This window comes from Cheilinus undulatus, linkage group 12 (assembly GCF_018320785.1).
Source record: "Cheilinus undulatus linkage group 12, ASM1832078v1, whole genome shotgun sequence".
Taxonomy (NCBI): Eukaryota; Metazoa; Chordata; class Actinopteri; order Labriformes; family Labridae; genus Cheilinus; species Cheilinus undulatus.
The window spans coordinates 8,512,869-8,536,935 of record NC_054876.1 but is presented as its reverse complement, the minus strand read 5'-3'; the positions used below and the strand labels follow the sequence as shown (position 1 = coordinate 8,536,935).

At 38.9% G+C, this 24,067-nt stretch overlaps 1 protein-coding gene across 3 annotated transcripts in view; it reads right to left on the bottom strand.

Annotated features, from left to right (window-relative positions):
• The window catches only part of dscama (Down syndrome cell adhesion molecule a), a 188,533-nt gene that overhangs the window by 8,213 nt on the left and 156,253 nt on the right, over positions 1 to 24,067 (bottom strand). For all 3 annotated transcript variants that reach the window (XM_041800575.1, XM_041800576.1, XM_041800577.1), the window contains 15 exons: positions 15,490 to 15,686; positions 15,088 to 15,184; positions 14,832 to 14,960; positions 12,614 to 12,781; positions 11,633 to 11,703; positions 8,524 to 8,767; positions 7,941 to 8,087; positions 5,556 to 5,711; positions 5,068 to 5,201; positions 3,515 to 3,668; positions 2,557 to 2,674; positions 2,312 to 2,475; positions 1,687 to 1,785; positions 1,395 to 1,583; positions 576 to 866 (listed from right to left, as the gene is read on the bottom strand). In XM_041800575.1, coding sequence (XP_041656509.1) covers positions 576 to 866; positions 1,395 to 1,583; positions 1,687 to 1,785; positions 2,312 to 2,475; positions 2,557 to 2,674; positions 3,515 to 3,668; positions 5,068 to 5,201; positions 5,556 to 5,711; positions 7,941 to 8,087; positions 8,524 to 8,767; positions 11,633 to 11,703; positions 12,614 to 12,781; positions 14,832 to 14,960; positions 15,088 to 15,184; positions 15,490 to 15,686 — 2,358 coding nt within the window. The remainder of the gene's footprint in view (positions 1 to 575; positions 867 to 1,394; positions 1,584 to 1,686; positions 1,786 to 2,311; positions 2,476 to 2,556; positions 2,675 to 3,514; positions 3,669 to 5,067; positions 5,202 to 5,555; positions 5,712 to 7,940; positions 8,088 to 8,523; positions 8,768 to 11,632; positions 11,704 to 12,613; positions 12,782 to 14,831; positions 14,961 to 15,087; positions 15,185 to 15,489; positions 15,687 to 24,067) is intronic.

Genomic DNA, 24,067 nt, shown 5'->3' with positions numbered 1-24,067 from the left:
TCTGTTGAAAAATCTTTAAGTCTCCAGCATGCAATGTGAGCTGGAAGTATCTTTTGTCTTCTTTATCTCCTCAAAGATCATAATATCATTTAGCTTTTGCGTGGGCATACTCAGTGATCAAAGTGTCACAAGGAGTGATAGACACACACTAAATTTAGCCTCTGGAATCTGTGCAGAATGCCTTTTTTATTGCCTGATTCATCAACGGAAACTCAATCACCTGCAGCCTCCAGCTCTGACAGTCCTACTGAGGAAGTTATTTATTCCTCTTTGTCTCAAACTGCAAATGCTGCATCCTGGATCAAGGCGATACATGCTCGTGTTTTTGTTTGAAAGTTATTTCTTTTGTTTTCTTGCTACCAGGGGCTGAATTGTTTTGGTGAACTTTTTCTGCAGGACTTTTTTTTTTATCTTTCTCACCAGCCAGTGTGTAAAACTATTCATAGAGCAAAAAAAAAAAATGAATCAAACTGCTTCCCTGTTACCCTCAGCAGGTCATAAAAATGTTTCTGTGACTCTGAACTCTCCATATAAACTTTTAAACAGGATTGTCCCATTTTATCATGTTTACTCACTGCCGTCATAGCTCAGCGTTGCAAACTTGACCCTCTTCTCAGCGTAGCCGGCGCTGTTGTACACCTTCATCTGCAGCTCATACCAGGTGGCCTCCTGCAGGTCATACAGGATGTAGCTCTTAGTGAGGGAGGTGCGCTGGGCCGTGGTCCAGGTGGGAGAGTCTACGGGCCGGTACTCCAGAGTGAAGGAGGTGATGGGACAGCCGCCATTATTCCAGCCGTTCAGGTTGAGTTTGACTCGTGTGGCGTTGATGCTGGTGAAAAGCTCCTGTTCTTTAGAGTACTGAGGTTCTGCAGAGATAAAGAGGAGAACAGGGCATGAAAAAGGCGAGAATAACAAAGTATAACATCTGGAAAAGATCCCAATATAATATTTATTTTCTATTCCCCAGAAGTATGCTATGTCAGCTGAATGAATGCATAGATTATATGTATGTAGGTGTCTATCCTATTATCAGATAATGGAAAGAAGTTTAAGTTAATATGAATTTGAAGATTTGTGATTTGGGTTTTTTTTTTTTTTTTTTTGCAGAATTTTGTTAAAATGGATGGTCATTTTGCTTCTCTTCTTTGTGAGTTTAATGTTGCAGTTTCACTAAGTGTATATGACTCTATGTGTGCTGGACCCCAGGAAGAATATCAAATGCTAATGCTAATGCTAATCCTCAGAAAGAAAGAGATAAAGAAAGAAGGAAAGTTCTAAACAACCAGAGCACATGACAGAAGAAATTTATGGCAACAAAAAGATTTGCTAAATTAGCACAAAACTTCCACAAATTTCTAGAAATCTAAAATAATGTACTCTATTTTACACTCTACCTTTCCCATGAGTCTTTGCTTCAATAATCTCACTGATGCGTCCAGGTCCCACTGCATTCTGGGCCGTGAGTGTGAACTTGTACCAGGTGCCACACTTGAGGTTCTCCAGACGATATGAGCGCTCGCTGGGACTGATGGGAAAGTTCCCCCACTGCTCGCTGTTGTCCTCTGAGTACTGCAGGATGTAGCCTGGAAAAGCAAGAGCACAAAGAACATCAGTGTGAGTGAGATCTTTAGGAGGTAACAAAAAATAAAAGTAGAGTCAAATTGAGATGATCTGAGTTTGTGTGACCTCGTATAGAGCTGCCTCCGTTGTCTCCAGGGATCCAGGAGAGGGTGATGGAGGTGGTGGTTGTTTTGGTCACTGTGAGGCGAGGCTGATCAGGTGGAACTGAAAAGGAGAAAAGACCAGGAATTATCATTATAAAGGGTAGGTAAATATTGGCAATGTTGTGTTAAGAAAGTATTTCATTCTATGCAATGGCTCTCAGAACAAAAGGTCACTTGAGGCTAAAACTGCTTCATGTCTGTAACCCACTCCTCTAGTTTAATCCTGTCCAGTAGGTGGCAGCAGTGAGCTTCTAAGTAATATAGAATATATATTATATAGTAATATAGTAATATAGAAGCAGAAGACCAGCACTTCTTACTACCAGCTGGTAATAAGGTATTCTCATGTAAGCAAACTTTTTAATTGCTGCAAAAAGAATAAAAGAAAAACAATTAAATGAAGCAAAAGGACCCCAGTTATTTTACTACTTAAATGCTCTTTTGCATCAATAAAAGTGTTTTTGCTGCTGTTACAAAACATGAACACAAAGTTGAAAGTTCATCCTGCTTCAACACCACCTGCCTACAGGTGATTCAACCGCTTGTTTGATTGTTGAAGTTTGGAACAGTGATGCTGCTTTTCTCACCTTGAACCTGCAGGTTGAGCACGATCTTGTCTGACCCAAAGCTGTTACTGGCCACACAGGTGTAGTTCCCAGAATCCTCTGCTTTAATTGTGCGTATGATAAGGCTGCCGTTTCCGTGGACGCTGCGCCGACTGTCAATGGCAACAGGTGCTGGGGTCCCATTTCTTAAACATGAAGTAGTCATGATTAATTATGCCAGTTACAGCACTAAACATACTGTATGTGTCTGTTTATTCTGCACTCACATCTCCTTCATCCACTTGATGGTCGGGGATGGATCACCCACAGCTTTACACGGCAGAACGATGTCTCTCATCCAGGGCGTCGTCACCGTCCTGTTGAAGGTCAGGATCCGAGCAGGAGCTGCAGAAATAGAGAGACTTTATCAGCAAACAGAGGAAATACACATAAATATAGAGGTGTGTTTGTTTTCTTAAAGCTCTTTCAGGCAGGGGTTCTCAACCTTTTTAGCCGGTGACCCCCAAAATAAAGGTGCCAGAAACCGGGGACCCCAGCTGTGCCTGAAGGTGGTTGAACACAAGCAGGAGCTTTCAGGGGCCCAGGCAGACTGGGGGAGTATGGAGGTCAGCAAAATCCTGGTACATTGTCAAGTTAAGCTGGGTATCCATGTCTTATATTTAATCTGAATAACAACCACTCTTCTCATTAAATAACTATATTTTTTTAAATTCATTTGTGTAGTGAATGGCCTTCATAAAAAAGTAAATCCCTTGTGTTAAAACCAGAAATAAAATGGGTTAAAAATGGCTAAAATGGGTTAATGATGGCAAAAAATGGCGGAAAAGGTGGTGAAATGTGATTTTAAAAGTAGGAGAAATGGCTTAGAAGTGGCAACAATGGGTTTAAGTGCAAAAACGGCATAGATGGCTTTAAATTGGCAAAAATTGGTGGAAAATTTGGTGAAATGGGATGAAAAATTGATATAAACTGGCAAAAGGGTTAACTGAGACAGAAACATTGGCAGAAATTGCTTAAACTGGCAAAAATGAGCATATCAAATAGTGAAATGTAGTTAATAGAGGCAAAATTGGTGTAGAGTGGCAACAATGTAATTTAAAAAACATTCTTAGTTTTTTTAGGGCGTCTGGAGACCCCCTCTCAGTGTCTCGCAACCCCCATGGGGGTCCCAACCCCAACGTTAAGAACCACTGCTCTAAGGTACCACAGGCCAGCTTCACAAACCTTCAGCCATGGGTTTGACAGTGATGATTTCACTGGCGTTTCCTCGACCTGCAGCCGTGACGGCCACCACCCAGATACTGTACTGACGGTTCCTGCTCAGGTTGGGGATACGGTAGAAGAAAACATCCGGTGCTGCCTCGAACTCACTGCTCACCTGCATGAGAGAGGGCATTCAGAATGGTCAGAACTTTGTGGTACATATCAAATTAGAAATAACTATTAAACATGACAGCATAAATAAGCAAACCTACTTGCTTATTTTAATTATGAACTATTACTTTAGGATCTGTAGATCTCAAGCATAATATTGCATTACACCAGGCTAAGCTTTAAGATAAGCTATTCATCAAACAGAACACAGTGTGAGCAGGTGAATACTTCGAAATATCTTCAACTTAAAAATATCTTAGGGCTCAGTCTTGGGACTTGTTATTTATACATACATGTACAAACACTCATCTTCTTAGTGCTTTAAATCTTTGGATATTGCATACCATGTGCTACTGAGGTTCATTAACAAAATAAAGTCCTAACTCATCACTTCATTCTGTACGATTGAGTCGGTTGGTCATTATTTTCATGTCGTAGGCTAAATCATTGGGATATCTTCATTTATAAGGCTATACTCAATCTGTTTCCATCATACTTGTGTGATTCCATGCAAGTGGAAAGTGCTGGAAGCTGGTCTTCGCTCTGCGACTAAGCCACTAGGTTTACTTTTGCTTTTTAAAAGTAGATTGAAGGCATTAGAGGAAGGTGCATTTGGTTGTAGATGTTTTAATCTGTGACTTAGGATAGGTTGACCTGTGTTTATAACTGTTATATTTCATGTCTATATTTCTGTTAATTTTGCTCCTGCTGCTAAAGTGTAACCTGGCACGCCAGATGGATTTGTTTCACACATCCATCTGGGAAAGCTTCTGGAAAGAACTGCCCCTCGTCACTGATTGGTCCTGTCACTTTCTAACTGGGCCCAAACGGTACAGACAGGAGCTTTGCAAGATGGATTCACCAGTGAGAAGCAAGGAAATGGGCGTATCCATCTGCTTTGCAAGGTTAGCTGAAGTGTAAGTTGTATCAGGACTTCATGACATTTCTTTGTTAAAAGAAGAACAAAGAACAGCATTAAGTTGTTTTCTTTTCAAAACCGACATAAGTCGTGTACTGACATGTTTACAGTCACCATGGACTAAGCTTTCCCAAACACTGTCTATGAGTGGTTTCCCAGATGGATGTGTGAAACACATCCATCTGGCGTGTCAGGTTAGGTTTTCTTGGTTAAATAAATCTAAATAAATAAATAAATAAGAATAAACTAGTCAAGGTATTTAATAAGTCATTCATATATTTCAATCTAAAAATGACTTTGTTGGGGCGCAGACAGCCTTACGGTTGGGTCGCATCCATGTACATTCAAGTCTGGCCTGCTGCTCCTTTCTCTCATGAAATAAAGGCATAAAAAGCCCAAGGATGTATTTAAAAAATATTTTGTTCAAAAGCTTTATTCTATCAAAAGCTGACTGTGTACTTTAGCATTGTTTAAAGTGTTTTACCGTGGGGTGTGGGTTGGAGCAGAAGACGGTGTACTTCCTGATGATGCCGTTCACTTTGAGAGGAGGAAGCCATGACACAAACACTACCGAGTTTGATGCAGCGGCCGCCTTCACACCAGCTGGAGGACCAGGAACTACACAGAAAAGACAGTTAAGTTACAATCAATGAAAAATATCTGTACTTATATGATTTTTTATGTTTCTTTTAACAGTGTGATTAATAAAGACAACAGAAGCTCTATCTGCTATATGCATGATCTCTCCACTTAACAGTCATATTAAAACCCTGCTTCAGTTTTACCACAGGGCTTCAATCACTGCAGGAAAATACTGTCGAGTTAGCGAAACCTACATTTTTCACTAAATATCTGGAGTAGACTTATTGTAAATTCTTTAACAGTCTACGGCAGGGAGTCAAATTTGCTCTTCAGCACAAGTATCAGAGAATAACAGGCTTTTATTTCCACTATGTGTCTGAATCTTCCTACCGTCCTCTTTGGTGCGGGTGTAAATCTGTTCACTGCGGACTCCGTCTCCGGCTCTGGTGAAGGCTAACACCTGGATGCTGTAGTTGGTGTATTTCTCCAGTCCATCCAGCTCCAGGGAGGGCTTTGAGGTCGTCACATTCCTGATCTCTCCCAGCTCTGATGAACAGAAAAATCATTAAATAGGAGAAGAGAGAGTGAATATAATTTACTTAGGACAAGTCTGGTTAAAGGCCTTTTTAATTACAAATCTCTGATTGTAAATAATCTTCTGATATGACAACTGCTCTAGACCGGTGATGAATATGGCACACAGCAGATCAGGAACATGGAAATAGATGTCAGGCTCCAGGGTTTAATACAGCAGCCTTGGATTTGATGTCATGTTCAATCATGAAGTTTAAACAACCCTGAGTCCAAGGTCCGCCGCGGTGAAAAGCCTTGACTTCCAACCAGCTCATCTCCGCTGTTAGAGTCTGAATTATTGATGTCTCTCTTAATGTCTAAATCCCTACTTAACAATGCTGTCTTCATCCTCTTTTACATGATCTATGAGATGAGATGCTTCACTCAGACTTAAGCTTTTAATAAGGCATAAATACCTGAAATATACACATGCTGGACTGCAGACGTTTCACCGTACTGTAAGAACATTTTATGCCAGTCTGAGTGTTTGCTTTATTGTGTTTAATTCTGCTGTCATGTTCACACACAACCAGGTAACCAGGGGTTTGGTATCTTTCAAACTGACCTCACTGTAAGCATGAACTAATGCATCAGCCACTTTGATACTAAACTGATCCAAACACAGTTTTCACAAGAGCTTTTGTCTCCCTCTGCTGGTCACAGACAGTAAAGCCTCTCCTACTGATGAAGTGATCTTGTGTGGGATTGAGGGGTGGGAAAAACCAGATAGTTAACCCACAAATGACACCTCTTAACAGCGAGCTATTAACTACTGCATTTGTGACAGTTACATCAATTGTGATCAACCATTTGGATATTATACAATGTCTACTTTGCCTTCCTTGAGCTGCAGACTGTTACCAAGCAAACAAGTGGAGGCTGTCACATCTGGAGCGGTCACAGTCTGTAAGCTGGCCAACATGATGTGACAGTGCAGGGGTCAGAGGTAATCGTGCTGTCACAACCGATCCCTCTGACACAAAGCGGCATGTGACGACGGCATGGCACGCTGGCTGACTTCAACATGCAGACTGTTTGATAACAATAGTGAAAACTCAGATACCCATAATACACCTGGGCTACTAAAGCTCCCTCTCTGGCATTGATGGCAATATTTATAGCGTACTGTCATTTATGCCTTGCTTTCTGTTTGATTTTAATTCAAATAAAGCTGCCTCCTGTAAAAGTATTGCTGTTGGATTTACATGATTATTATCATACAGTAAATTCTGCATGATTATTATTTCTTTTGCACTGATAACACCAAAAAGAATTCCTTGTATTTGTGTTTTTCATTGATAATAAATTTTAGTGATTTTGATTTTTTCTCTATTCCAAAAGCTCCTGAATTCTGCACAATGGTTGTCAAACTTTTCGATATTTGAGATAGTTGCCGATATTTCCAACTGCATGCAATTGCAGAGTCTAACTATTTTTCTTATCTAATGTTGTAAATTCAGGTTATTTAATTTCAAAGTGTTCATTGTTTATAATATTATCTCCATTTTGATCAAAATATGAATTGCAATCGCCCTAATTTCTCATTAGATAACATCAGGGGTGTAGCTAGGGATTTTGGGCCCCCAGAAAGAATACTTTACAGGGCCACCCTTTAATGGCTAGCCAAGCAACAAATGTTAAGTCATTTTTACAAATATCAATGCATTTTAATGTATTTTTGAGCCAAAATTTCCTCATTTATGAACAATATTTATACTAAGGTTAAATTAAATTTTTCTGAAGCGCTGGACTACACCATTTGGACATTTTAAAGGGTGGAGCAGCCCCAGCCCCCCAACCCCAGGTTTTTTACTCTATTTGACACAAATTTGAGTCTGTTGACTGATTCATTGAGTCGCTATTGATTCAATAATGACACTAATTACTATGAAAAATTAAATTAAAACACACTTCTCATTGCAGGTTTCTCAAGGCCGCCTCCCTAGTATAGGTGTAGGTAGTGTTAAGTGTGAGCATATTCCATGGGGACTCTATGGTCAGATAATCTATAACACACGTTTTAGTAGCACTCTTTCCTGCTAAAGTTAGAGTCAAGCAGCTGGAATATTTCCCCATATTTTTATAAAGTTCAGATTCCTTCAGAAAGATTCATTCAACATCAGCTTTTTTAGCTTTTGTCAGAGACCTCTCCTCTTAAACATGATATGTTACTGAGTTAATAGAAGTGTACTGATAGTGTACCTCCATCAGGCAGGTTGGCCCAGTAGATGACTCTAAAGCCCAGCAGGTTCCCATTCAGAGCGTCTTTGGGAGGAGTCAGCCAGGACAGAGAGATGACCTCAGGAGATGTGGCTGTGGCCTGGACATTCTCCGGAGGACGACTCGGCACTGAGGAAGAGGAAAGACAAGAGACACATTATGAAAAACTCAGGGTTAAATCGAGGACCTGCAGCATGCTGCAGTACTCTCCGTCTCCACCTGGGGGTGATACAACCTCAAAAATCTCCAACATGCTGCAGTACTCGCTGTCTCCACTCAGGGGTGATATAACCTCACAAATCTCCTACACATGTGCTGTGTTGCCTTGGGAAAATGGTAAACTCAGTTTTGTGTTGGCATTATGAGCACTGGGACGCATGGGAAAAATGGGCTGTATGTCAAATTTACCACTGCTTTTATTTTTGTAAAATCTTATTTAAATGTTCAACTGCAGAAAAATGTCTGTCTGTATGTTCTATCAGACCAAATTTACCGATATTTTCAAGTATAATTCAGAGTATTCCTCATGTTTCAGTGAATTTTATATTGTCATGCCCTCTCTTACCGTCCTCTAGTGTGGTGGCAGCGACCTCTGTGGATGAAGGTCCCGTCCCGGCGCTGTTACTGGCCTGAACCACGACCCCGTACTGCGTGAACTTCTTCAGGTTGTCCAGCACCAGAGTCTCTGCGTTGTCTCCTGTTGTCTCCACGCTGATGACACTGAACTGATAGTTTCCACCTGAGCTGTACTCCCTGTAGCCCACCTGGTAGCCTCTGATGGCGCCGTTCTGAAGGTGCTTCTTGGGTGCCTGAAGACAATTAATAGATTGTATGTGAGACAATGGGGTAACACATTTTACAAAAGAAATTTCAACAGTTTTCCCTGTTCACTGTGGCCATCTGACTTAAAAAGGGGACACAGGAAGTTTCACCGAGATGAATGTCATTTCTTAAATGTTTTGTCTACAGAAGAGCTTAAAATTCAAGTTGAGGGCCCCCTGCTGTTTCCCACATATGTTCGTGACAACAACAATAGTTCAGGAGAGACATGGAGAGATTAAGATGCTAAAAAAGCTAATCCCAAACTGCCTTAAAGATTAATCCATATCTAATCCAGTTGATCGTCAGGACACAGAGGTAGAGAGAAATTATTGTGCCACATATGCAAAAGTTTGTCTGATCCTTTGCTCCTTGTAGTGAAAAGCATGATCTACTTTGAGAGACTACTTCATTAAAAACTTATCTCTAAAGTAAGGTTTTAAAGATTTATCCACATCAGAGCTTTGATGATCCTGTGTGTTGGAAATTGATTGGATCGCAACATTTGATTCGTGCAAATATCTGATATTTGCAAATCAATTTTGACCAATATCAATACTGATATAGAAATGTCAGGCCTCAAACTTCAGTCCTTAAATCACACTTTAAAGACCAAATAATGGGGCTTATTAATACGTAATAATAATAATAATATGTATGGTAGATATTTACATCTGTTTAAGCCCAGTAACAGCCAATAAATCGTTTGCAAGTATTGGGAGACATTTTCATATCTGCCGATAATATTGTGCATCCCTTATATAAGGAGTCAGAACAGAGAGTGCAGTGTCTGAAATACGTTGGAAATGAACAATGATGGATGTTTTCTTTTTCAGATATACTTGGTATTTTGTAGGGATGTTCTGATACCATTTTTCCTTCCTGATAAGATTCTGAAACTAAGGTGTTGGGTATCAGCTGATACCGAGTACTGATCCAATACCAGTGTGAACTTTCTGGACTGACTGTGCAGATTAGCAAATTATTTTAGACTTATATTTGACCAGCAAATAGAATCATAATGTACAGCATCTCTGTGACCCTAAAGTTGTTTTTCTGCTGATTATTGAGTTTATCTCCTAAATATTATAGTAACAGTAAAACAGGAGGCTGCTTCACAGGCTCTCTCTATCTCTCTCTGCTCTATCTGGGCAACATGACGTGATTATAGAACATCCTGCAACTGACTGACAGACACTAACAAAAAGTACACAACATGGTGGTAATATTATTCCCATTAGCATTCGAGCTAGCAGTCATAAATGATCGTAATTTGCTTAAAATGCATAAAAAGGCATTCAATGTTGTGTTTACTGGCGTGGATACAATAATTAAAATCCCCAAAAGTCACGCGAGTTTCAGGATCGTTGAAATTGAAACTGGTACCAGAATTGGAACAACCCCAGTATTTTGTCATTAAAAATTGAAAGTAACATCTTTAGATTTCATGTACATAATAAAAGCAAAATGTATTTTTAGCAGTAACAGCCAAACCAAGCTCCTGTTTTTTTGACAGGAACAAACATCCCTGAAACAACCTGACAGACAGTGAGCGAATGAAGATGTGACACATTTATGGAGATTATGCTTTAAAACTAAGCTTTACCCTTCAAATATTAATCATTTTTGTACGTTGGTTCCCTGAGACAAATCATGACAAAGTGCTTGGAACCAAGGTTATTATAGTTAAATAAAACTAACTAAATAACTAATACTGAAATTCCAAAGTCATTTTAGTTAACTAAAACTAAATTAAAACTAAGCTTTACCCCCCCCCCCCCAAAAAAAAAAAAAAAAACTAACTAAAACTGTATAGTGCGCTTACAAAACAAACTAAAATAAAATAAAAATAGAGACAAAATATCCCTAGTTTTAGTCTTTGATAAAACCATACTGACTGACACCTACACTCAAGTCTGGGGAGTGTAAAATGGCCTGAATTGATTGGTTAAGACTTTGCACAATGGTAGTTTTATGTCTGGGGTTGTATTTAAACATTATCTTTAAATAAATAAAATGAAAAGTGAAGAGCAGCCTGTTTGAATATGTTTTTAAAATATATGACATTCACTCACCCCTGACATGTATTCAAAAAAACTCAAACTAACACTAAAACTAATCAAAACTAAACTAAAACGAAGCATTTTTGCAAAAAAAAAAAAAAAAAAAAAAACTGAACTAAACTAACAAACCAGCAGTCAAAGCTAATTGAAACTAAACTGAAAATAAACACAGGAAGTGAAAATTCATAAAAATAAAAACTCATAAAAAACCAAAACTATAACACCCTTGCTTGAAACAACACAACCCGACCTCAGAGCAGGCAGAAATTGTCGTATCTGATAACACATAAAATGACTTTATTTGACTTTTCATTCTATACAGTATGTGAATACAGATAGTCTGCTGATAATATTGTGCATCACTAGGAATAAAAAGCCTGATATTGGTCTCAGAAACTGTAGAAACACTGGTGTAAATGGTTCCCCCAACAGCTTGTTAAATCTAAGAGCGACCAGCAGAGCACACCGACTGTTTGCCTTTAATATCCTGCTTTACATTCATGGAGAAAAACAAAGAAACACCTGGGAGCTGATCTCTCCTGCCTTAATCTTCTGCTGCTTTCTGCTCAACGGCTCACCTGAAGCATTGGCAGGTTAAATGTTGAGTTCAAAGACTCGCTGACTTACAGGAATAAAAACTATTCTGAATTTATTTAGAGCCTTTAAAAATCTTTCTTTCAGTCAGAAGCCAAAACTCTCTGCTGTCATAGCTGTTTGTATTTCTATCCAGTTACACGTTCGCCCCATGGAAACACACAAACATCTTTAACCTGCAGAGTGGGATAGACTCACCCTCCAGGTGACTCTGATGCTCTGAGAGGAGAGGGCTTCCAGCTGCACCTCCTGAGGGGGTCCATCAGGAGCTGAAATCACATCACAGACAGGAGTTTTATTTGGAAACTAAAACACAGGCATGGATTGCACATCAATTACCACATGTGGCGAAATTGGAAAGATACTCCCATTTTGTTTTGAACTATACAAAATATGATGATATAAAACTGATCTTTAGTTTGTGTCCATGATCCTTTTTGGTTTCATGAAAATTAAAGAACTACTGTGCACTCTGATCCTGCTTTGTTTACATTCTTGGTGGTCACGTTGGCTGGACATATGATTGTATAAATGACACAATAATAAAATAAATTTCAAACTTCAGACTCAATTTAGCGTTATCCTGATTCATGGTCTATATAGACAAACTCCCAGCCTGAATTATTGACCCAGTCCACCCCTGATGACACAAGTAAACATCTTTAAAAGGCACAAAAACCCTAGCCCAGATTTGTCTAGTCTAAATAATGTGATGTTGAATTCATAGGTGGATACTGAGGGAGGAGAAGTGCTCTGTTTGGGGGTCAGACACATGAGATGAAGGGATGGCGGGGGCTAATTTGCAGAAGGGGTCCGGCCTCAGTCTATTGACCGGGGTGTGACATTTACTACTGAGGCCGCTAATTGAAAAGTTCTGCTTTTAGTGCGAGGTCAGCGTGTGTTCAATAATGCAACAGAGCCGATGGAGCTGATGTCACCGGGCTGTTAATGAATTGACTCTGGCAGCTCTTTACCTCCTTCAGCCTCTTGTCTTTCACTCCACACTCACATCAGACTGTTGTCTTTTAAACTGGGGTTTTGTTAGCCAGTCATTGTAAAAATTTTATATTTTTGTGCATTTGAAACAACAACATTTGTGCATGCATGACCTCTGGGCAGAACACACTGTGGACTGGTATGGTGCAGAAAAGGACGCCATCCTGTGCTGCTGATCCTCACCTGCTTCGTCCGTGGTGATGGTCAGCTCGTTGCTGGCCTCGCTCTTCCCAATCAGGTTCTTGGCGAACATGCGGATGTTGTAAGTGGAGGAGGGGTGGAGGTCGATGATGGTGGCCTGGTTGAGCTGAGGTGAAACATCTTTGGTCTTCTGAGCTGTGTCCCAGGAGGCTGTGGAGGGGAGAGGGCGAGCTTTATTGGGGTTGCTGAAGTCAGGGGAGAGGTCAGATCCAGCTAAGTGCATTAAGACAGGCAGTATTAAATTATAGCTCTTAGACAAAGTGAATACAGTGATTTATCAACCCAAAGACAGTATTTCATACAAGCTTACTCATTTGAACAAATGCTGGCAAGAACTTAAAAGACAGAGGAACCATCCGGTAAAACTATTGACTTATTAACCTCCAATATTCATATATCAGTAAAGTTTTGTAGTATTTATGATATACATGAGTACAGAATCTCAGATACACAACACATTACTCAGAAAGCAATGCAAGAAATGAGAAAAACAGTTAAAAAGTAGCACCAACCCTGTCTCATTGTAGCCTGCTGCATTATAGATTATTTATTTATTTATTTGTTTGACTTTATTTAACCAGGAAAACCTCACTGACAATAAAAATCTCACTTACAAGAGTGTCCTGGCCAGGACAAGCAGCAGCACAATTAAAGGGGACATATTATGCAAAAATCACTTCTTCAAGCTTTTCTCACAAAAACATGTGCCCCTGGCCTGCCCACAATCCCCTCAAATACAAAAAGAATCCATTCCCCTCCACCCTCTCTTTCTCCACCTTTCAAAAAATGTGTACCGCAACAAGACGTTTTCAGATTTTCCCCTCATGACTTCATGTGGAGAGTTAGCCCCGCCCCCAGGTTTGGTTGGCCCTCCCCGCTTGGAAGAAAGTTCCACCCTCCTCTCCTGATCCTCCTCTCAGCTGCTAGCTGAGATGCTGGATAGCTCAGTGGGTTGCCCTGCTGACTTAGGCCTGAGAGATTGATGGTTCAAATCCCAGTCGGTCCCTAAACTTTGGATAAAACTGTCAACTGTAATGATGTAACAGAAGGAGTGCGACATCCATTTCCTGAGAGGGGTGTGGTCAGGGGTGGAGTCAGACAACTCAGTAACATTTAAAGCCACAGACACAGAAACAGCTCGTTCTGAGCAGGGCTGAAACAGAGGGTTTTTTTAGACATGCAAAAATCCTATACTGGAGTGTTTTTTCAGCAACAAACTTCACAGGTGTGCTTTAGGGACCTCTCAGACCAATATAAACTTGTCTTAAAAGGGTAAAATATGTCCCCTTTAACAAAGGCAGAGATACAAAAAACGAACTAACTAATAGGGATGGATCTTGCCGGCAGGGCCTATAATTCCTATGTTTTGAAAGAAAATACAAATTTCAATCCAATAATATGTCAATCAGACCAAAGTTTTTATTTAATTTCTGTTTATTTGAAAGTCCGGCCCCCTAAGTCTCTGTCAAGACTAAATCTGGCCCTTGTGCAAATGGACTTGATGACCCCTGGTTTCAATTCTGCAGTTCAAGAAGTGTCACCTCCTCTGCTCTATCGTTTCACAGGAGACTGGCTCTTAACTTTTGCATGTTTATCAGAAGACAAAAGGACCTGACGAGTGTCAATATTTGCCAAACTGTGAAATTCAATAAATCACATCTACACTCTGTGAGCTGAGGACCAAACCCCTGACTAGTGATGGGAATTTAAGCTCTTTTTAATGATCTAAGTCATTTGGCTTAACTCAATGGGAAAAGTCAGTTCTGTTGGCTCCCAAAGACTCCTCAGTTGGTACTGTTTTGGCTTAGATCAGCCAAATTTGGCAATGCTTTGACATATGATTGGTATTTATGCTTTACTTCAGTTGTAATTGTAACCCTAAAATCCCTAAAATAGCTTGCAGGCCAGATGAAACCTTTTTTATGTGACCTTTGGTTGGTGTGCCAGAACAGAACAGTGTGGAAATAAGTTGCTACTCTGCTAATCACATAACAACATCATCAACAGATCTGGGATCTGGATCAGTTCTTTGAATTGTCTTGTTGACAAGTCACCACCTACAACCTTCTGGCTTAGAGAGGACCGACTCTACTTACTGAGCAGCAATGCCCCCTTTAATCTCTTGATACAGATGGTATTAATACCGATCAGTCTGGAGATCATTCAGTCTTATTTAAGATATGAAAGTATTTCCTGGTACCTGATTTGTTCTTGCTCTCGATGTCGAAGCCTGTGATTGGACTGTTTCCATCAAAGCCCATTGTCCAACGCAGTGCAATGGTTCTGTCCTTCACCTCTCTGATCTCCACCTCTGGGGGATCCGGGGGCTCTGTAAGGACCAAATTAGACAAAAACAGTTGTCATTCCAGGGTCAGAGAATTCTAATGATATGGCAGTTTGCAATTTTATACATTTGGTGTTAAGGTGGAGGATGTCTGCTACAGCAATTGTTGCACCTTGCACTGTGAGCTGTATGATTCCTCTGTCTTCACCAAAGGAGTTGATGGCATGGCAGGAGAAGAAGCCAGAGTCCTCCCTCACTGTGGGCATGATCTGAGAAGAGCAGGGATAAGAGTGGTGAAAAAAACTCAACGCAAAAGAAACATACACAGACGTCCTTTAAAGAATAGTGCTGAGGAGAACTTTTACCTCAGAAAACTTTCAAACACAACATCTTCCAAGGTACTGTGTTGACCTGAGTGGTAAATCACTGACCAAAGCGCTATTTTTCATTTCAAAACTATGCCATTAGAAGAATTCATCCAGTCCTTCAGTAGAAGGCAAAAAGTAGAAAAATGGGCTGATAAATACAGACCAAACTTCTCTTCTGTTCTGTTCAGGTAGTGATGCCTCCTTACCTGTAGAGTGGAGATGACTTCATCGCCCACCTCCTTCACTGACACCACATAGCGGCTGGTCTCAGGGTTGATGATTCGTTCCTCCTTCTCCCAGCGTACCATGATGGGTTTCTCTCCATGAGCCGTACAGCTCATCTTCTTCTCCTCGCCCTGCGTAGCCAACGTGGTGTTCGGGTACGACGTGATCATGGCAGGAACTGAGAAGAGAAAAACACAGAACGTCAGATTTTCTAAATTAACTTCATTCTTATCTTTGGAGATATATCGTTTAAGGGAACAGGAATAAAACAGTGCAATGATTTTATTTTGTAGAGACAACAACCAAAGTGTGTGGAAAGGGAAAATCATTATGTGATTATTTCTGATTTAAAAAAAATCATGAGTGTGGACATGAATTTATCCCATTTAATGAAATTAACCTCCCGAGACCTGCATGTACATATGAAGATGCTACATTTTGGCTTTCCTACACCATGGTAATCATTTGTGCTATTGGAATTTTTGAGATAATCTTCCAGAAAGTCCATTTAAGTTTAACACAACTTGGATGAAATGTTGGAAAATTTGCTGTCTTCATATTTCTGGGAATTTACTTGGAAATTTCAAAAGTATTTTCACTGGAATTTAAGGGGATTTATTTATATTTTTGGAGAGTTTCAATAAAAGTTTTGGGAAATTAACTTTGAATTTATTTTGGAATTCTAATGGGAATTTGGGAATTTTGTCTGGAAGTCTGATCCTTTTTCATTAAGAAAAAGGGAAACTGTATTTGCAATTTTGGGAATTTCCTTGAAATTTTTAAAAGTATTTTGAGTAAATTAAGGAGATATGTTTGTATATTTTGGAGAGTTTCATTGGAAGCTTTTGTAAAATTCTCATGGGTCTTTGGAAAATGTATTTGTTATATTTAGGAATTTGATTGGGATTTTTTGGGGTACATTTTCTATAGGAATGTTAAGGCTTTGTGATAAAGTCTCAATGAAATGTTTGTGGAATATTTTAAGAACTTTTTGGGTATTTATTTAAGGGATTCTTAAAAAAAGTTTTAAGAATTTCACAGAAATTTTAAATATTTCTTTGAAATCCCAGGGGATTTGTTTGGATTTTAGAGCGGAAAATTTCCAAGAAATTCCTGACTAGAGACATGACTGATGATTTAATTAATATGGGCCAACATTGTCCCAAATAAGTGGGAGAAAAAAAATTCCTTCCAAACAAAAGCTCAGGTCTCAGGAGGTTAATCCTGACAAGCCTAAAAAAGAAGAGGGATAAAGTCTGCCTACTTGTGGACAAGCTCTTAATTTTGATCAAGTTTGAAAGATCTCCAGAATTAACACATTGTTTTGCAGGGAAATGGCGAAGAGCTCCAAAGATAACTACATTATTAGTAAAGATCTTAAGAAAACCAACACATTTACCGGCTATCAGGAAAACTGAGCCAAATTAAACACATGTAAGTATGTCTCCTTAGGGCTTCCGTAGTTGAGAGTGTTTTCTTGCATAGTTAATGTAGTGTAAGTGAACATCCAGGTTTCTTTTAATGCTGTGTTGGTGTGTATCTTGTATCTGAGGGTCTTTAATGCTACAGTGATGCTCTAACAACACTCTGAGGACACAACACTAAACACACTAACGACATACATGCCTCATTACACCTACAGCAGAGTGTAGAACAACCCTCTGCTCCCTGATGCTCCCTCCTCCTCTCATACACAGAGCCTGAGCCGGATGATGTGATGGGAAGTGTCAGGCAGGAGGTTGCAAACATTTAAGCCTCATCTCTTATTCACTCTGCAGCCATTTGGGGCTCGGCTGTGGAATAAAACGCTGATTTATTTTGCATGACAAGTATGAATTTTTTGTTAGGCACATTTAGAAAAGTGAGGGGGAAAACTAACTGCTCAGGCTTTATTTAAAACGCTATCGTTTTAGCGCACAGCTCCTTCGTTTTGCAGTGTAAGAGTCTCAGAGGAGGCAGGACGATGTTGTTGACACCCTGGCAGAGAGGGAGACCCGTGAGGTGACAAAAAGCACGGATGGAGAACCAGCTGACACGGCTCTGCCTGCTGTAAGACTTTTAGGATGTTTATACAGTAAAAAAAACTACAAGAATTTTAAAGCTACATAATATCTGTCTTTAAAGTTACTGATTTTTTAAATTTAATACTCCCCAAGACAGAAATATACAGAGATACTGAAAAAGGATGTTTTTTTTTCACTGATTGATATTGAAAACCCTTTTTATGCATCGGTGGAGGACGTGGTAGCTGAGATACACTATATGGACAAAAGTATTCAGTCGCCTGACCATTAAACCAACAGAGACTGTGATGACATTTGGAAAAACAATGGTTCCTCAAAGGAAAGAGTCTGGGAATAAAAGCAGTCGATGATGTTAATGTGAGCTAATGAGAGTCGACCAAATGAGGCGTCTCTGGTTTGGTTTGAGGGGATTATGAGGAGTCTCTTTTGATCTTAAAGCTGAGGCTCTTCTGGCTGCTAGACACGCCTTTATTCTGCTCTTTGTACCATAAATTACATTCATTTATTGATTGAAACTCAGCATTAGGATGTGGTCTTGCTAGACTCACTAAACACAAACATGTGTGGACTTAGTAGGAGATAAAAAATGAGCAAAATTTGAGGGCAGTAACACATTCATGAAAAAACCATACATACAGTGCTTAACAAATTTATTAGACCACCTGTCATATTTGTCTCAAAGACCATCCAGCATCATTAAGTGCTTTAATGCAGACTCTTTCCTTTTTTAGTGAGCTCTCTACGTTTTACCATTTTGAACAGGAATGAGGAATTTCAAACTGAATTCACCCAAATTTGAGCCGGCTCACTGGGCTTCTCTGAGAAGTCAGAAATGAATCAAGCATAACATTCAACCACTAAAACTCATTTTCTGTTCAGGAATGCAAGTAAGTAAGCATAATCTGACATATTAATCAAGAAATAATAATGTGCTTTACTATTTTTCAGTTTTTTTGTAAATCAGTGAATTTGAAAATTCATGGATAATAATAATAATTACATTTTAGCATTAAAAATATCATTTGGGTTAAAGAGCCTCTACATATTGGTGTATTAACCATTGCAGAAACATAAAAAATGATTTAGGTAATTACCAATGCTCTTAATTTAGGGCAGCTGTGGCATAAACCTTACTTTGGTTAGGGTTAGGGTCGTCTAATAAATTTTTTAAGCACTGTACATATGTAGGTTTGTCTAATGATTGGAAAAACTGATGAAAACGGATGAATTTAGGCAGCAATACATTATCAAATATAGTCAATATCATTGTGGGAAACTCATTTAGAAACATTTTCAGAAAACCTCAAATTCACTGATGAAGGAGGATTTCAAAGAAGGTAAGAAAAGATATATAAAAAGAAATATTTAACCTCCTTAGACCCTGCATGTAGATATGAGGACTTTATTTTCGCCTACATAGTGATATGTTCTTCTGTTAGTGTGTCAGTATTTGGAATGTCATTACATTTCTTCAACATTTTCAGAAATTTCATGACCATTTTTGATGATATTTTTGTACATTTTGAAGACTTGGACTTGATGTTTTGAATGAGATTTGTTTTGAAATTTTACTTACTTTCAGTGGAATTTATTGGTAAATTTTGGTAATTTGATAGGACACTTAGGGTTTGAATTTTCTTTTAATTTTTCTTTATTTTTCCTAAAAATATTAAGAGGATTTATTTGGATGACTGGTGCAGTTTATTTAGAATCTTTCCATAGTTTTCCATGGAATAGTGGGGGGATTTATTTGCAATGTACTTATAAATTTTTGTAAATTTGCTTGTAAATTTGTGGCTGACATTTTTCTTGAAATTTTCCTGAATTCCTATGGAAATTCTAGAGAATTTGCATTTTTTTGGGCAGTTTGTCTGGGAATTTTTCATTTTTTAAAGATTATTTAAGGGAATTATTCCAAAATTTTTGCTTGAAAAATTTTGGGAATTTGATTGGGAATTAGGGGTTGGAGTTATCTTTCAAATTTTTTCAGAGTTTTCGTGCACATCTAAGAGAATTTGTTAAGATATTTTAGGTAATTTATCTTGAAATTTTACATAATTTTCTATGGGATTTTGGGAAAAATTATGCGTAATTTCTTTGTTAATTTGCATGGCATATTATGGGAGTTTTATTGTTACCTTGGGGTTGGAATTTTCTTTACTATCCCCCTGAATTTTCATGGAAATTTTAGATAATTCGTTTGGATGTTTGGGAAAACTATTTGGGAGATTATTTTCCATAGAACTTTTTTTTTTTTTTTTTTTTGTAAATATCTACTATTTGCTGGAAAACTATTTGAAATTTTCATGTGACTTTGAAAGAAACATTGATCTAATTCTTTTTCAGAAAGTTTCACTGAAACTTTTGGGGAAAGATGTATGGAGGTGCTTCTTTTATAGGGTAAGAATTTTCACAGATATTTTTGGTATTGTCTTGGAAATTTGGGGGGATTTTTATGGTTTGGAAATCTGTAATAATAATAATTAAAAAAAAATCCAAGACCTCCAGAACTTTTAGTGGAACTATATCTCATAGGTCTCAGGATGTTAACTTTTCTGCTACATTCACCAACATCATATTGATCTTTCATTTTTTTCCACATTCAGATATATCTAAAAGTCCCTGATTAAAACAGCAGCTGAGCAGTAAATATGTTGTCTAAGTCAAACTATCATCCTGATGCGAATGGACAGAAACACGAAACCAGACAAACGTCATTGACATCTGCGACATGAGGAGATGAGACAGTCTGAGCGTCTGTGTCTGAGTGTTTGATCAAGAATCAGCTGGTGTCTGTGTCCATGCATGTTTGTTCAAACATGTATGTTTGTGCACAGCTGAGCTCGCCCTGAGGCACAAACTGTGATTGTTGTGTTGATGTATTTCTTTAATATCCAGAGGAATTACGGAAACATGAGTACAGGGAGGGACAAACAGAGGAGACAGAAGGAGAGAGAGAGAGAGAGAGAGAGAGAGAGAGAGAGAGAGAGAGAGAGAGAGAGAGAGAGGGACTCCCCAGTCTCATTAGGCATCGACTCCCATGATATCTCAATCAGAGCTGGAGGAAAAACCAAGTAAACACAGTTCTAACACTGAGCTCAGCTGTCTGACGCTAGAAGGAGATTGAACCTTAAATCTGATCTTACAGAGCAGTTCTGACTCACTTTAGTCACCTTTAGCTCATACTATCAGTAGAGGGGTTTCAATTCAAATAGATTGTACAACTTAAAAACCACTTGTTCTGGAAAAGCTATAAAGAAAACACAGACTCGTGTGTTTTCTCCACTAGTGAGCAGTAGGTGGCGTGACTTGTGACAAAAATGGAAGAAAAAAAAAACCTTTCCAGAAGAAGAAGGCTCATCTCAATGTTGCACAAGGTTGATAGATTCTATCTTGGAAGCTCGAGAAGAGGCTGAGTAGTTTTAGGTGAGTTTAACCCTTGAGAGCCTACACATCACTTTGTTTCCATCTACTACTGAAAAACTGTCATACCACACTACACGCTAACTGCTAACTGCTAAGCTGAGCTTCTCATGTTTATGTCCAGTAAAGTGCTGTTAACTAAAGCTACAGCGGCTTCTAGTGGCAGGAGGTTCATCACAGTTTAAAAGAGCATTAACGACCAGGATTTCAAGCCTGTGTTTTTTAAAAATTACAGGTAATAAGTTTAACGGGCAAACTTGATACAAGAAGTTAACCATTCACATGTACGTATCCCTTATTAAATGTAGTACAGACCTAAAACGTCTTTCTTTAAGTCACGCTTAAAAGTTTTGGGATGACCAGTCACATTAGATTTGATAGATCTGTACTTGAATTTACATGCAAATAACTCCATCATATACCTGCACCAAATGTCTCTGCATAAACATTAAAGTGGAAAAAATAGGGATACATGATGTTGGACAATACTCTCCAAAAAACTACAGGAAGGAGTGCTTCTTGGACTCAATAAAGACTTAGTTTGAGGCGCTCTTTTGGAATGGGATTCATGGAGTTGATGAATAAACAAGAAAAAAACTCCGACTCACTCACTTCCAGCTTTAAAATGCACTTATTTTCATGGCATGGTCGCATGTCACATGTTCCGGCATCAAGCCTTCATCAGGAAGTCAAACAAACAGAAGCCAATAGGCCAATAGGCCCACCTGGGCGTACAGGTTATGGACTGCAGAGGGTGTTAACATATAAAACCTCGTGCAGATGGTGTTACACATGATGAAAGGTATTAGGGAACAGTGCAAATAACATCATATCACTGGTTAGATGAGGTAAAACATGATGCTCAACTTTTAAAATACAAAAAAAAAAATATTGCAAAGACACAGTATGATCCAACTTTAGTGGCCTGTAGTTTGTAAATTCAGAAAGCCTCCCGTTGATTCAGTTTCTTTGTCTCCTTTCCTTATAGATGATGGGATGTGGTCAATACCAATAGCTTGTAACATTGCTGGGTTGCTGTTCTGGAGTTTAGGGTAATGTTTTGCCACAGAGTAGTTTAAGTTTCTGGTTCTGATTGCATATTTGTGTTCTGCCAATCTGTAAACATTTTTTTGTCCTGCGGATGTAAAGTATTTTGAAGGTTGGACATTCCAGCTTGTATCGGACAAATGTTGTTTTACAGTTAATGAGTAAATTCCACCCTCCTCTCAGGAGAGCCACATCCATTTCCTCAAAGGGGCGGAGTCAGACAGCTCAGTAACTTTAAAGCTACAAACACTCAAACAGCTCGTTCTGAGCAGGGCTGAAACACAGGGGGTTTTAGGCATGTAAAAATCCAATACAGGAATGTTTTTTCAGGAAGAAACTTCACAGGCATGTTTTGGTGACCTCTGAGACCAATATAAACTTAAAGGGGGTAAAATATGTGACCTTTAAGGAATGAGAATAAACATGACTTGGTCCAGCCTAAAACTTAATATGCAGAAATGGTCATATCTGCTGATACTGATCATGCTGATATCAATGTGCATCCCTAAGATAAACCGAAACAAATGCTATAATTTAGCATTCTTGTCAATCGTCTAGCTTCCTGTTTTACACAGTAGATGTTTGTATCCCATTTCCTAGGTTCAAAATAAATCAAGAAATTTTTATATTCACTGCAAATTTAGAAAACATCCCTAAATGTGCACATGCCAAGCAAGAAAACTATATTTTGTTGATATGATTTGCCTTTCTTGTTGCGATAAATGCAGATTTTGCAACCAAATTTCGCATATGGAAGTCGCAACATTTTCTTTGATACTATGAGAGCTGTCCTGAAATTGCATTTTGAAATAACTGCTAAATATTGCAATGATTTGCTTAGAAAAGAAACATACACCAGCATAAATAGAGTTGTATCTATAATGAATCTTGTAAATAAACACTATCAGTGTATGCACTGCTAGGACAAAGCGTACGCCCCATGATGTTTTGCTGTGTCAGAATAAAGCTTTAAAGGTAGCTCCTCCCAAAACATGTCTAATATTTTGCATCATGTTTATGCTGATGCTTTAGTTTGAAAAAATAAAAAATAACATCATTAGAAGAGCTATTAGAAAAAGAGGAATAACGCTGTGCAGCCTGTGCTTACTGTTGTGTATTTTCAGTGGAGGTGAGGAGAGCCCTGTTCCTCCACAGCAACCCAGAGGGCAGTGATGATACGCTTAAGCCTGCAGGGGATTGTGGGGGATAGGCTGGCTGCTGATAGGCTGCTCCCGTGAGACAAAAGCCCCCCTCTCTCTCCCTCCCTTCTCCCAGGCTCCCTTTCACCTGGCCAGGTTACCATGCCAACCAGCATCGGACAGTCTCTCCTCTCCTCCCTCCCTCCTCTCTCTCAGTCACTACTCTTAGAAAAAAACGTCCATTTCTAGTATCCAGGAATAGAACATGGACCTGTCATTGATTTTCACAGGAGTACAACGACGACAACGATGATGATGATGATGATGATGATTACACAATCACGGCCTGAATGTCGCAATGCAGGAGCAAAATAAGAAGAGTTACAAATAGAGAAATGTTCCTGGCTGGTGGTGTGGAAAACAGAATTAGCCAAATGGAGAAGGAGTCAGGAGAATTCTAATAACACATAATGATATGAGAGAGGCTGCTTCAGTGTGGGGTTATTCATGTGTGGTCAGAGGAGCAGAGACACCTCAGAGGGTTCAATGAGACATAAGAGGTGAGGAGAAAAGGCCTGGATTATTTCAGAGGGCATTGTTTAATCCAGATTAATTTTCATTAACCATGAACACTGAGATAAAAAAGGAATTTGGGAGAAAATGGATGATGATGATTTAGTCAACAGATTAAGGAATGGGAGATTGAACCTTTTATGTCAACAGAATGAGAAAATTTGACGTCAGATTGTTGTATTTTTATCTAATGAAGTATTATTTCTTTCTCTTTCCTTTTAAAGGTACAGTACGTGGAATTTCTACACCGAAATGTCTGAATACTTAATAGGTGAACACTCATATAAACTCAGATTTTCCAACATTTTTCAAATCCAGATAAACATTTAGAATTGTCCTCATATTGTACTTGT